General features: G+C 46.6%; 1 protein-coding gene across 1 annotated transcript in view; it reads left to right on the forward strand.

Annotated features, from left to right (window-relative positions):
* Positions 1–13,739, forward strand: part of bnc2 (basonuclin zinc finger protein 2) — a 48,984-nt gene extending 35,245 nt beyond the window's left edge. Inside the window, exons 4-5 of the mRNA XM_030352352.1 lie at positions 1,789–4,238; positions 11,785–13,739. Of these exons, the coding sequence (XP_030208212.1) occupies positions 1,789–4,238; positions 11,785–12,727 (3,393 nt within the window). The 3' untranslated portion in view covers positions 12,728–13,739. The remainder of the gene's footprint in view (positions 1–1,788; positions 4,239–11,784) is intronic.
* The last annotated feature ends 797 nt before the right edge of the window (positions 13,740–14,536 follow it).

The raw sequence follows: 14,536 nt of genomic DNA on the forward strand, positions 1-14,536 counted from the left end.
AATGGCTATGCAGCATAAAAATAATAGTGCATAGGCTAGAATTTAAAGTCCTGCCTCCGGGAAAAAGAAGAGAAAAAACAGTGCATACACAGAATGAAAGTGTAAAATGTTTTTAATGTATATTTAACAACAAATACCCTGGTGACTATTGAAGTTTGATCTCTAAAGAATCTATCTGTGGGCATGATGTGAAGCCCATGAACAACCCCCTGTCTTCTTTATACAGCCTTCATTTTGTTTTGTTTTCCTTCTTCTGCTTCCACTGTCTCTCTTTAAACATTTATTTTCAGTTTTTCTCCTTACAGGCCCCTTTATGATTTCTGATGTTGGTTTTTCCAGCTTTTAACTCGGAAGAGTAGTCATTTATCTTTTATAGGTCCTAGCAGGGTAGAGCACATACACAATTATTGCAGTATCTCTGTGACTAATTATCATTCCTTTGTGTGGCTTGCCCAGCCCCCCCACCCCCGAAGCGACTTGCATCTTGTAGCGTAAGAGGTTGTGTTAACTGATTGCCGTTAGTATTCATCTCCGCTTTATGCATATCTTCCACATCTCAAAGTCAAAATACATTTCAGAAGTTGTTTCATTTCAGTTTTTTGGAGGGAAAAAGTTGATTGTCACTAGGGGACAAATGCAGTGGGTCAAGTATTTGACACGCAAACCCCGCCTGCAAGCCCAGGTTTCCGACCATGCCAAGATTATTCTCCCAGATCCATTGCAATGGTTTGATGTTTGGCACTGGGCTAGTTTCAAAGAAGTCAAAGCATTTCATATTTCAGTCATTAACAAAAGCATCCCAAGAAGAAGCCGGCCAAGAAAGTGCTCCTTCAGAATGATGTTCTCAAAGGAGCCTCTCATGGGAACATTTCTAGTGTCTGGAAGAAACATGGACGTTTGTTTCCCACAAAAGCACACTCCAATACAGGATTAGGAAACATCAAGGATCGTAAAAGACATACACTGACAATACCTCATTCATTACCTTGTAGATATTTTTTCTATGTAGCCACTTTGAACAAAATAACATCTATTTTCAAAGAACAAGCATTAATACAATGGACCATTTTCTATTAATATTAATTGTTATACAAGATGTGACCCTGTGAAGCTCATTAACATTAAAGATAGGAACGATTTATCCATTGCCTGTTTAATGAGTGGATATTCAACAGCAGAGTAACATCTTAGGTGTCTTGTTAGATGACCTTTAATTAGCCTGAGATTTCCTTTATGAATGTCTTAACACTAGCCAGAGTTAGGGGACACTAAGAACAACACCTGCCAGCTAGAGATTAAAGCCATGCATAATTATGATAGCATGTCTATGTAAGCTTGTGTTTTTTTTTTCGGTCTGACACAGATGTAAATAAAAGTAGAGGCGGAGTGATTGTACAGAGGGAGTCTCAGCGAAGGTTCACTGCTTTTGCAAATCTGTTTTCTGTCAGTCTTTCTACTAACTACATCTACAGAGACTGCTAATAGGTCCGCCTCCGTTTTCTAAATTTCCTCACACCCTCACTCTTTCTTTAGGATTCTGATGAGTGGCATTATTCATATCGGTGATCTGAAGTAAATAAGCAAGCCTTGTGGGGTGTTTGGGACATGGAGACAATGGTGGAAAGACTTTTTTAGACAAAGCTACATTTTCTCATCGCTTAAGGGCCTTTTGAATTTAATGTAGAGAGCAGCTCACCCCAACTTTATCCTCTACTCTCACTGATTATGCACAATCAATAATGTTTTGTGTGTGTTTGTCTTCTCTCTTGTCTCCTTTTGGCCCTCTAGGATGCTGCAGGCAAAGTGTTGGACCGCTGGTCCATCATGTCCCGAGAAGAGGAGATTATCACCCTGCAGCAATTCCTACGCTTTGGTGAGACCAAATCAATTGTGGAGCTTATGGCAATTCAAGAGAAGGAAGGTCAGGCGGTTACCGTTCCCTCTTCCAAGACGGACTCCGGGATAAGGACATTCATTGAAAGCAACAATCGCAGTCGTAGCCCCGGTCTCCTGACGCATATGGAGAGCAGTAGCCCCTCCAGCATTCATCACTTTGAGAATATTCCCAACAGCCTGGCGTTCCTGCTTCCCTTCCAGTACATCAACCCAGTCTCGGCCCCCATGCTAGGCCTTCCCCCCAATGGCCTGCCCATGGAGCAGTCTGCCCTGCGGCTACGCGAACCCAGCCTCCCAAACCAGAGTGAGCAGGTGGAGAGCAGTGAATCCGAGGTGTCCCTTTCCCCTTTTCGCTCGGGTCAGAGCCCAAGCCGTGGACCCCTGGGCGGCATGAACAGCAACATCGAACCCAAGACGGAGTCCAGCAACCGGGCCTCCCCCATCTCGCCTACCCCTTCCACACAACAAGCCCAGCAGCAACAACAGCAGCAGCAGCAGCAGCAGACACAGCTCCAGCAGCATCAACATCAACAACAACCACAGCAGCAGCAGCAGCAGCAGCAGCAGCAGCAGCAGGGCTCGCAACTGCCCCAGAACCAGCAGCAGCCCCACAACCTGAGTGACCACCAGGTCCATCACCACTTCGTGAAGAGCGAGCAGTCCAAGTCCATCACCCATTCTTCCTTCTCCTCCAAGATGCACCGCATGCGCCGCATGGGCTCTACCTCCCGCAAGGGCCGTGTCTGCTGCAATTCTTGTGGCAAAACCTTTTACGACAAGGGCACTCTGAAGATCCACTACAACGCGGTGCACCTGAAGATCAAGCACCGCTGCACCATTGAGGGCTGCAACATGGTCTTCAGCTCCTTGCGGAGCCGCAACCGCCACAGCGCCAACCCCAACCCCCGGCTGCACATGCCAATGCTGCGCAACAATCGGGACAAGGACCTCATCCGGTCAAACTCATCGGGTACACCCGTCATCTCCTCCAACAAGAGCGGTGGCTTTAGTTTAACCAGTCCTGGAAGGCCACCCTTGGGCTTCACCACTCCGCCGTTAGACCCTATTCTTCACTCACCCCTGCAGGGTCCATTGGTGTTCCCATCCCTGAAGTCAGTGCAGCCAGTCCAGCCCGTGCCTCCGTTCTATCGTACGTTGTTGTCCCCCGCAGATCTGGTCAGCCCTCCAGTGTCACTGCCAACCAGTCCCATCCTGCCAAACAGCACCTCCCTCATGGACCAGCAGCAGAACATGTTAGCTGCTGCAGCTGCCGCCTCCCACAAGAGTAACCATCCTCATATGTCTGATGCCGGGCCCATGTCCCATCGCATGCCCACTCCCTGTGGCATCCAGGAACCCATCAGTGTAAACAGCGACCCCATGCCTAAGAAGAAGCCGCGTAAGTCCAGCATGCCGGTGAAGATCGAGAAGGAAGTGATCGACGTGGCGGATGATTACGATGACAAGGATGAAGACGATGATGACGACATGCATCATCATCACCATCACCACCCCGCCTCCCTTCTCCACAGCCACGTGAAGATCAACGGGAACTGCAACAGTATCAAAAACAACGGCAGCGGCAGCGGGAACCACAGCGGTGGGAGTGGACACCAGTCCCCTTCTCAGGACGAGATGAGCCCCGGCCTGGCCCTCAGGGGCATGATCAGGCACAACGAAGACGAGTGCAGAGAAGGTCCCTGCAGTGAGACGAGGAGCGGCAACGACCTCAGGAGCTCCGGGGAGCTGCGCTGCATGGACAGCTTCACCTCTGAGGACCAGGACCACGAGAGGGACTTTGAGAACGAATCGGAAACCTCAGAGTCTAAGATGTTCTACCGGGACGAGATGATGGAGGTGGAGGACAAGCACGGCCGCCACGGAGGACACGGTCTGGACAAGGACCACGAGGAAGAGGACGCGCACATGAGGAGCGAGATGGACGACAAGAGCCGGTCGTCGCCGTCCCCCCACCAGCCCCCCGTCAAGATCAAGGAGGAGCTGGCCGACCCCACCTACGACATGTTCTGCATGAGCCAGTACGGCCTCTACAATGGGGGCATGGCGGCCGCCGCCGCCGCCGCCAGCATGGCGGCGCTGCACGAGAGCTTCATCTCCTCAATGGCGTACGGCGCCAGCCCGCCCAAGTTCCCGCCGTCGCAGTCGCCGGAGGGGGACCTGTGCTCCAGCCCCGACCCCAAGATCTGCTACGTGTGCAAGAAGAGCTTCAAGAGCTCCTACAGCGTGAAGCTCCACTACAAGAACGTCCACCTCAAGGAGATGCACGTGTGCACCGTGGCCGGCTGCAACGCCGCCTTCCCCTCCCGACGGAGCCGAGACAGGTTAGTTGAAACGTGAGAAGCGCCACGCTTGAGAGTCGACTGTGTAAATGTTCCGTTGTTATTATTTATCATGTTTTTTTGTTATTAATGTAAACGGTAGGTAAGTCTGAGTAAATCGGAAGGGTTAATTGTTTATTTTTATTTTTTTTGACACACATAGTTGTATCTTTCATTTAGAAGTATCTTTGCATCGTTGCAATACTTAGTTCAACTTAACTAGATAAAGTACGTCTCTCAACAGCTGTTGAGCTAATTAATTACTAAGAGATAGATTCAGTGACACACAGCACCTTGTCAAGTCAAAGTACAGAAAGCGTGTCAGTTCGATGAAAAACTGTACACGCACACACACACACAAACACACACGCACGCATACAGGAACATACACTGACACACAAACCTACTTGTCCACAAGCATGCCCCTGTAGGACAGCTGTGTGTTATTTACCTGCACTCCCCTCACCTTGTCACTGGCAGGTAGGTGAGGGTGCATATTTTAACATACGAGACGGAGGTCTGTCAAACCGCTGCATTTATTAACGCGTCTGGAGTTGAATCTAGCCCCACTCACCTGGGCTTGTTAGCACTTACCGTCTCCACACACACACACACACACACACACACACACACACACACACACACACACACACACACACACACACACACACACACACACACACACACACACACACATACACACACACACACTGCCCTTGAAATAAACGGTAGCGGCACTGGTAGCAGTTTGGCTCAGTAACACATGCTGGGGGCATATTATATTACGTATATACCACTTGGCCTAGCATCTCCCAGAGGAGTTGCTCGATGTGTTTGTTTCTTTAGACAGGCCATGGTTAAAGATGTTGAACCGTTCATTCAAAGTCACACATATAACCCTGTCCAATATAAACTTGTATATAGTAAGACAGGTATAAAGTATGGAGTATAAGTAGGGGAATCGGTGAAGTAAGTTCCAGCAGCAGAACCATAACAGTTATTCGTGTAAAAGTAATTTAAAATGATTGAAAAGTCGTAAAATAGTAGAATTGCCTCTCTTTTCGACCTGATGACGTACAGAGTATCATATTCCATTGCCTCAACCTTGTGCCTCAAAGTGAAATCCACCCTTCTTAGATTCCCAGCACGAGAAAATATTTCATGTGTTCAGACTAGCATGGGAACCAACCAGGAACCAGGAGAAAACGCAAGCAGCCAACTCCTCTAGGGGGGGAAATTGTGGGATGAAACTACAATATCTTTCAGTGTGTGTAAAAAGTCTCCGGCAGTTGACACATTCATTTGATGCAGAACAACTTTCAAAGCTACGTCCCCCCTCCCAGCCAACTGCTCTCTCGTCTCCCTTATCTCCAGGTAATTGGCAACTCAAAAGATTCACAGATAGCAAATCATCCGTCTCATCCACAGACAAATGTCCCTCGCCCCACCTCTCACCCTGAGCTTTTTATTGAGTTCCCCGTGAGAGTGGCATCTGCTCCTGCCACTGCATGTTCATTAGCCGCCGGTAAACAGTGCAGGTGACTCCTCTGGCTTCTGCCCTGGATCAGGGAGGAGGGAAGGAGAGGAAGGAATAGAGGGGGAGGGGGTGGAGAAGGAGGAGGAGAGAGTGGGGGATGAGAGGAGGAGGATGAGATGAGGAAGGAAAGACAAAAAAACAGCGGAGTTAACATAAGCCGCGTTGCCTTCACGCTGTTCACCTGACACAGCTGTGGCAACAGCAGGGAGATGACAGGAAGCGTTATTAAAGCGCTGCCTTGACGCGGCGCAGCTTAGCCTAGCACCGCCGCCGCACCATTGGTTGGCTTCCCTCTCCTGACGAGGCTTCGGGGACAGAGTTAGCCTGAGGCACGACAGGCCTGCTGTCTCCTACACGTGTACCTGCTCTCCCAGATACCTGCACACACACGCACACACACACACACACACACACACACACACACACACACACACACACACACACACACACACACACACACACACACACACACACACACACACACACACAAACACACAAACACTCGGGCACAGACACTCACACATGGGCACACACACAGGCTGCAGGCACAGTCCAGCATACACACGTAGGCAGATAAAGAATAATGTATGGGTGCATGCATGTGAACACAAACGCAAGCACGCATCCAATATCAGGTATACGCTCAAACATGAGCCCAAACATATGCACACACACACACACACGCACACACAGATTTGCACAAACACACAAACACTAACACACACAGATTTCCACACGAGCATACATATACACACACACACACTCACACACACACACACACACACACACACACACACACACACACGCACACACACGCACACGCACACACACATACACAAGTGCATACAGATTACATAGAATAATTATTTGTTTCTGTGTACATTTTATCTCATAAATGAGTCTCCTGACTGTCGTTCTGTATAAAACACACACTCTACTTATCGGAGCGCTGAAACGAGTGGCGATCCCCCCAGAAGGTTTATGGGGGCTTATTAGCATGACAGGAAGTGTAGTGCTATCTAGGAGTAGTCAGAGACAGCACAACAGCTTCATTAGCTGGCAACGTAGCTAGAAAGTCTCTTTAGAAACACAAGCTACTGGCTGAGGAAATCAGGACTCTGCCTATCAGCAGGTATCCCTCTTATGGCGCTGATACAGATGGCCTCCTCTGGCTAAAGAGACCTTAGTGCCGGGGCGGACCGCAGTCTGGTCTGGTTAATGAAGTAATAGTACACATAATGAACATGTTATGGACCTATTGGACAAATAGCTGTGTTCTCTGTTTATCTGTCATCTTATGCAAAAAAAATATTTGGAATTCTAACAGACATTTGGGAAAATGTCTTGACATAAAAAAGAAGATACAATTAATTGATTGATGTGGAGATAGAAAATAAACTATATTTATTGTAGGCTATTCCGGAAATGAGTTCAAACTAAAATGATAACGTAACTTAAAATGAAGAAAGCTATCAGGAGTGAAGACTTTATTCTTTAAAATAGAAACAACATGAACTAGAACCAGGACATATTTTCGATTTTATTCTCAATGTGCAGCTATTATATTCTATACGTTCCATGTACAAATCAATATGTAAAACACTATTTTTATAAAAATATAAAAACAACAAAAGGAAGTCCATTTTAAAAGCGGTAGAACCTGCAGCTCTTGGCTGCCATGGCTGTGGTGCACACAAAACAACACATTTTAAGGAAATGCGTGTTGATCTGGGGTCAACAGTTCTAATGTCTCCACACTCTTCCAGTAGGGGAGGGATTCTGAAGAGCATATGGGAGCGATTATCGCTGGGCTCTGTTGCTGGGTTATAATGGGAGACAAAACACAAGGGAGCAAGGTATTGCAAGTGCTGGAGGAATTCTGGGGGTTGGAGTTTGGTCAGTTCTCTGGCCAGACCCTCATCAGGATGTGTCCCTGGGTAATCCTTTAACTACATAATATGTGTAAAATGCAGTCGAGGAGGAGGAGGAAACACAGGGAAATAATTGGGTCATTTTCAAGAGAGTAATTTTCCCGATAATATTAAACAGCGCACGGACAGAAATAAAGTTCAGGGATTTTTCTTTTAGTTTTTAATGTGGTCATTACTATGATGTATGCGGTAACCGGGTGTATAACACAATCATCCAGATAAAAAATAAGTATTTCACTGATAACAATGACCAAAACAAATGGGCAATAAAGAAAAGTTTAAATCAATTGCTCGGGCCTCTTTATAAAATCAGCAAATTAAGAGCAGATTACCCAAAACACAAGGACAATCTGACGTGCCCTCTAACCATTATTTTGTACTTCCCTTTGCGAGTGTGAGAGTGAGTGTGTGTGTGTGTGTGTGTGTGTGTGTGTGTGTGTGTGTGTGTGTGTGTGTGTGTGTGTGTGGTGTGTGTGTGTGTGTGTGTGTGTGTGTGTGTGTGTGTGTGTGTGTGTGTGTAGTGTGTGTGTGTCTGTGTGTGTGTATGTGCTAGTGTGTACACATGGCTGTGGTGTGTCGGGCTGCCTGCTGAACAGTGGTAAATGATTGCGTATTTATTGAAGGGAGCCAGTGCTCTCTGCAGCAGCAGCAGCAGCAGCAGCGTTGGTACGCCGCTGGGTGATTAACTACAGTGAAGGCATGTGTACCAGCAATCATCTCTCTTATTAGCCAAGCTTTTCCTTTTTTTTAAAACATCAGTGAAGTAATGATCCTTTATGTGAGCCCTTCTCCTCTCGAGAAGTAACAGTGTGCTTAGTTTGTCGGCTTTTCTCACTTCAGTCGACCTGTATATCGTTTTAAAAAACGCACTCTTTTCTGTGCAGACAACACGACAGTAGGTCCTAAAAGATGTTCTGTCGAAACACTGGGAAAGGCAGAGTGATTGTCTTCCCTCAGCCTCACTCGCCCCTCGTCCCCTTCACAGCATGTGGTGCACATATATGCTCAGTTTCGCACTCTCCCCCCCTCTCTCCTTTTCTCTCTCTTTGTTTTATTGGTCTCTCCCTCTGGCTCTCTGTTTCTCTCTCTGAAACTAAAAAGTATTCATTATTTACAGAGAGAACATATGTAACAAAATAAAATCTTCAAATGCAAAATATATACATAATTAAAAAAATCAAAATATCTTGCGATAAAATATGATTGAGCTTTAGATACAGAGGATATTCTTCATTAATTTAATATCACCATCATCTGTGTTGCACTTTAAAATTGAAACAATAGAAATAAGTGCAAACGTACCGTCCACACTGGACTCATTTGTCTGTAGTCTATGCTGTTGGGCAGGATGCTAGATAGAGAGAGAGAGAGAGAGAGAGAGAGAGAGAGAGAGAGAGAGAGAGAGAGAGAGAGAGAGAGAGAGAGAGAGTGAGAGTGAGAGTGAGAGTGAGAGAGAGAGAGAGAGAGAGAGAGAGAGAGAAAGAGACAGAGAGAGAGCAGTCACAGAGAGAATGATAAATTAACTCTCCTCTCTCTCCTCCCACGCCCTTAAAACTCCTGACACGCCACAAATGACAGACAAGACAAAGAACCTCCACAGCCAGTTTAATACCACTTGGCCTCTCGTCTCATTTACAAAATGACTTATTTAGTCGCCATCGCACACACAGAAACACACACACACACACAACACAATACACACATGCAGATACACAAGGGAAAGGGACATCAGATTAGCCTAAAGATGATGGAAGTCCTCACAGTTAAAAATCCTCACCGCCCCCCTTTGAGGCCTACTCAGTGTTTTTCTGTGAAGATGAGACCGCCGTATTTGTTTAGCGGCCACATTAGTGGCCAGAAGAGGAGGCAGCTAACGTCATTAGAGACTGGAGCTGAGGAAACTAAGCCTGTGACTGAAATGTGTGTTGCTAAAAACCAGAGGAATCTCTTCTGTTCTGCGAAATGTGTGTGTACACTTTATAGAATATATAAGCAAGGCAAGGATTTTATTCTTTGGCAAAGCCTTTTTATTATTGTGTTTCCATTAAGTTATATTTATGCCATGGTCAATATATGTTCATAAACACACTTGACGTTTAGGTTGTTGTTTTTTGGTTTTGTCCTGTTTGTTATTTTTGTATGAAGCTGTACAAGTGATGATCTCTGTTGTAGCTCTGTATGTATTTATGAAATACTATAGCGATAGCATTAAAGGGGGACGGGGCTTTACTGCATGGCATTTAACATGTTTGACTTTAACGTATAGCCTTGGAAGCCCGGAGCTTATTAGCAGTGAGAAGGTGTGTTCTTTTAGAAACAGAGAGACTTGGAGACTTATTATAAGGGACCCGCCTACCTGAGCATCATCCACAGCATCCCTGACCTGAATGTCAAACCGACGTGTTCTGAAAACCCAGCCATTATGGTTCTCCTTATTAGTGGTAAGCATGAACATCGGCCACGCATCCAAACACCCGTACGGGTGTACAAAGTGTTGAATCACTTCCCGTTGACTGAGCCTCTCCTAAAGGAGCCATACGCTAACATTATAGTGCAGCTACACACTCTGCTATCAAAGAGACACAAAGAACAAAGAATGTACACCAGTCTCTTTGATATAACTCACACCGTATGGGAGTGTGAGTCTGTAACACAATCACACACACACACACACACCCTCTCCGTGTCTCCCACAAACATATGCGTACCTTGATGCACACAGAGACACACAAACAAATACGATAGAGCACCATAGACAAGCCATGGTGTGCGCTCTCTCTCTCTCCCGCTCCCCTCAATGCTGATGATGCTTGCGTTGACGGGCCCCTGGTTGCCTGGTTAACAGAAAAGGGTCCCTCAAATGAATGTATGTTTACCTCTTGCAGGAGAATGTCGGATAGGGAAGTAAATAATTAAAGGAAAGGGACCCTTTATGACTGCACCAACCCTGCCACTGCTGGTAAGCTCTCCTATCCATTGTGCCTCCATTTTGTTTGGTTGTTTGCATCGTCTTCCCTAGGATGACCCCCTTTTTTGCTTTGGTGTTTTATTCTTTTCTGTTGCTTCTTTCGTATTTTTTAACACACACATGCCGTCTCTGCATGGACATCCCTCCACATTTCAAGTGTTTTGCTCGTTACGTCTTGTTCACTTATTTTAGTTAAGTGCCAACTTCATTTAAAGGGTGTGGGCCCTGGGTATGCCCCACATATATTAGATAACTTTCTAAATCCTTATTTTATTTTATCACCGTAACTTGTATTGTGTAATGTTTCCCCTGAGTCCACATTTGTTTGTTTTCCTTTGGACTCTGAGAGGAGAATGGAGATGAAGCTAACGCTGTTGATTTTGATTTGTCAGGCCGCTGTCCCGTTGCTCTCCCCAGCATGGCTTTTATTCTGAAAAAGAAACCATCCCTAATAGCAACCATGCTTTACCCCTTTGCTACTCACTGTGATGCATTTGGCTTTGTCACTCTTTATGATAGAACGTCTTGTGTGTTTAAACCAAACCCAGACACTGATACAAGAGCATTATGTTTATTGGATTGGATCTGTCTCCGTGATAAAAATGTGATAACAGCCGTGTCAGAGGCCGTGCTAATATGCTAACCAGCCCCCCCGCCCTCGCCGCTCTATTATCGCATTACCACAGCTCAAATCAATTGATCAAGTCCCATCTAACATGGCTATGAGGATTTAATTGAGTTGGAGACTATTGGATTCGGGGGGCTGTGCGATGCTGACAGCGGTAAACACGGTGGTGGCTGGCTCTCTGGTCGCCAGATGAGCGCGCTTCCCTCCGTTTCTTCCCTCCGTGGCCTGCAGTCTTTCTGCCGTAGTATTTATATACTGTGTATATGCCTGGATCCAAAATGGCTTACGCTGATCACCACTCCCAAATTGTATACGTTTTACTCCAGTTGTTGATCAGGAGTTCAATCACAATTGAACACACACTTCAAATTAGGACAGAAAATGTATTTATTTTCCGCTACTTTGGCCATAACTTTAATCATTAGGTAGACGAAGCAGAAGCCCGCCATCTTATCTCCCACTGCGTCTCTCTCTCCCAATTGTAGGCACAGCTCCAACATCAACCTGCACCGCAAACTGCTGACCAAAGAGTTGGATGACATCGTCCTGGACCCCCACCTCAAGCCCCTCCCCAAGGACCTGCGGGCCGAGTTCCTGGCCAAGATCTACGCCGGACACCACTTCGGCCTGGACGCCATGGCGGCCGGGATGGGCCTGGGGGCCGCCGCCGCCGCCGCCGCCGCCGCCGGGCTCCACCGCGACCCGGGCTCCCCCGCCAGCCACCTCGAGTACCCCCACCTCCCCTTCGGCCGCCCCCGCTTCCAGAACCCGCACCACCACCACCACCCCGCCCACAACGGGTTCTTCCGGGGGGCGGCGCCGCCCGATGACTACATGGTGCTGGACCTGAGCACGGCCTCCAGCGTGGAGTCCAGCGGCAGCGTCCACTCCTCGCAGGGCTCCGACGAGGCCAGCGACGAGGGCATCCTGATGGACGACCTGGAGGACGAGGAGGAGGAGGAGGACGGGGTGGAGGAGGAGAGGGAGGAGAACAGCGACGGGGAGGACTTCTCCCAGCGGGCCAAGAGGCACTGCGGCGGCGGCGGCGGCGGCGGCGGCGGCGGCGGCGGAGGGGGAGGGCTGCTCCGCGGGGAGGAGGACGAGGAGGGAGTGGAACTCAGAGGAGGAGGAGGAGGAGGGAGGGAGGAGGAGGAGGACGAGGAGGGGATGTCCTCCTCGTCGATTCTCTTGTCGTCCAACGGGGGCGGCCAAGGGGGCAGCAACGGGATCCTTTGCAACATCTGCCACAAAATGTACAGTAACAAAGGGACGCTGCGCGTGCACTACAAGACTGTGCACCTGCGCGAGATGCACAAGTGCAAAATCCTGGGCTGCAACATGGTGTTCAGCTCCGTGCGCAGTCGCAACCGGCACTCGCAAAACCCCAACCTCCATAAAAACATGCCGTTCTCCACTATAATAGACTGAGACACTTACCCACTACATAAACTATCACCAACCCGCCGCAAACCCTCTTCAGAAGTCTCTTTGTCCTCCTCTCCCTCCTCCTCCTCAGTTCAGCGGTTGAATTGAGCCCTTTGGTCATCCCATGCAAACAAAATGGCTGTGCTCCTCTTGCTCATCGTCCACCCCACCGATTATCCTCTCCTCCTCCACGCCCCCTGCCCACCAGGTACTCCAAACATTCAGATCATTTTGACCTTTCCCCCTTTCGCTCTTTTTAAGAATACTTTGAGACACTAAAGTGTGGAGTTGATGTAAAAAAAACAACAACAAAAGACAAAATAGCTCCATATTTATTTTTTTCCCCCTGGTCATTTGCCCTTGATTTCTTTCCTCCCTTTGCTTTGTTCTTATGTCCTTCTAAAACAAATCTATTCAAACCCTTATTTGTGACTTTGCCTGCAGAAATAATAGTATTGGAAAAAAAACTTAAAATCTTCTTGTTGTACTTGTGTAATGATAGCTTTTAAAGGTTCCCCTTACAAAAGCATGGAAGCTTCAGTTGTAAATAGTGTCCTGACGAAGCTTTTGGTGTCAAACAGTTGTATTGATGGTTGTTCTCTTCTTTATTTCTTTCTTTCTTTCTCTCTCTCTCTCTCTCTCTTTTATGTTACAGTATAGTACAATACTTCCAGCTATAGGCAAGAAAGAGGTAGCATCTGACTAGCTTCATTCATATTAGCGTCAAAGACACATTTTTAAACAGAGAACGAGAACTAAAAAAAGAATATCATCTAACTTGTTTTATCTACTCGTTGGATATTCAGAGGTTGCCTGCATGTTTTTTTAGGCTCCTACACTGATGCCATTTTCATTTTTCTATTTTTTTTCTTTTGTCTTTGTCTCTTATGTTTATTAGCCTTAGCGTACCAATTCCAAGATTTATTTTTTGCACTTTGCATCTATACAAGGGGATGTGTAATATTATTGTAATGAGGACTTTTGCAATGGTACATTGCAGTGTTGTTCGAGGGAGGGGGGGAGGGGGGGGGGGGGGGGGGGGGGGGGGGGGGGGGGGGTTGGGGGGTCATTGTCAGCCACGGTGCCAGGAATATTGCAGTACCTTGACATCCATGTGCCAGTTTTTTGCATTTTATATTTTTATTTGTTTGCACATGCTCAGTTTTACATAACAATTGTTCACAACAAATAATGCCAATTTTTCCCTGATTGAATGACAAATTGTGAGTAGCTAAATGCTAAGAGGGTTTCTTCTAAGTGTTTTATTTTATACCAAAAATGTATCAAGTTGCAGAATGCTTTTTTCATCTTTCTGATTTTTGTTTAATTTGTCTTGGACAATATGGCTGCCAGTTATGATCATTATATTCAGTTCCGAAGTTGTGTTCAGTTGATCTTTCTACTGCATGTTGTTACTGTGACAAAGTCATGCAAGGATACATGGTGCTTGTTTTAACACAGTGAAGAAAGAAAGTTGGCTAACACCCCACCCCACCCATAAAAAGATGAACTTAACTAAATGTAATAGTCCTTAAACTGTGACCAAAACAAGAGGGTTGGCTTAAGAAGAAGAAACATTATACAATTTAAAGTTGTACTGTAATATTTACCCCCATTTTGATTGATATGATGCACTTGAGTCTTAAATCCCTTGCTGTGATAATTCTGTCATTGGTGTTTCATAGTTTTGGGCGCCAGCTCCAAACACGCTGTTAGCTAAAAAAAAAAGCGGAGGTGTTTATCCTGCAGTTGGTTGCAGGACTATCATAAGGTACAAGTATTTCCAGTAACTGGCCATAGAGGAGAAACACA

Source organism: Gadus morhua, chromosome 3 (assembly GCF_902167405.1).
Source record: "Gadus morhua chromosome 3, gadMor3.0, whole genome shotgun sequence".
In the NCBI taxonomy this organism is placed as follows: domain Eukaryota; kingdom Metazoa; phylum Chordata; class Actinopteri; order Gadiformes; family Gadidae; genus Gadus; species Gadus morhua.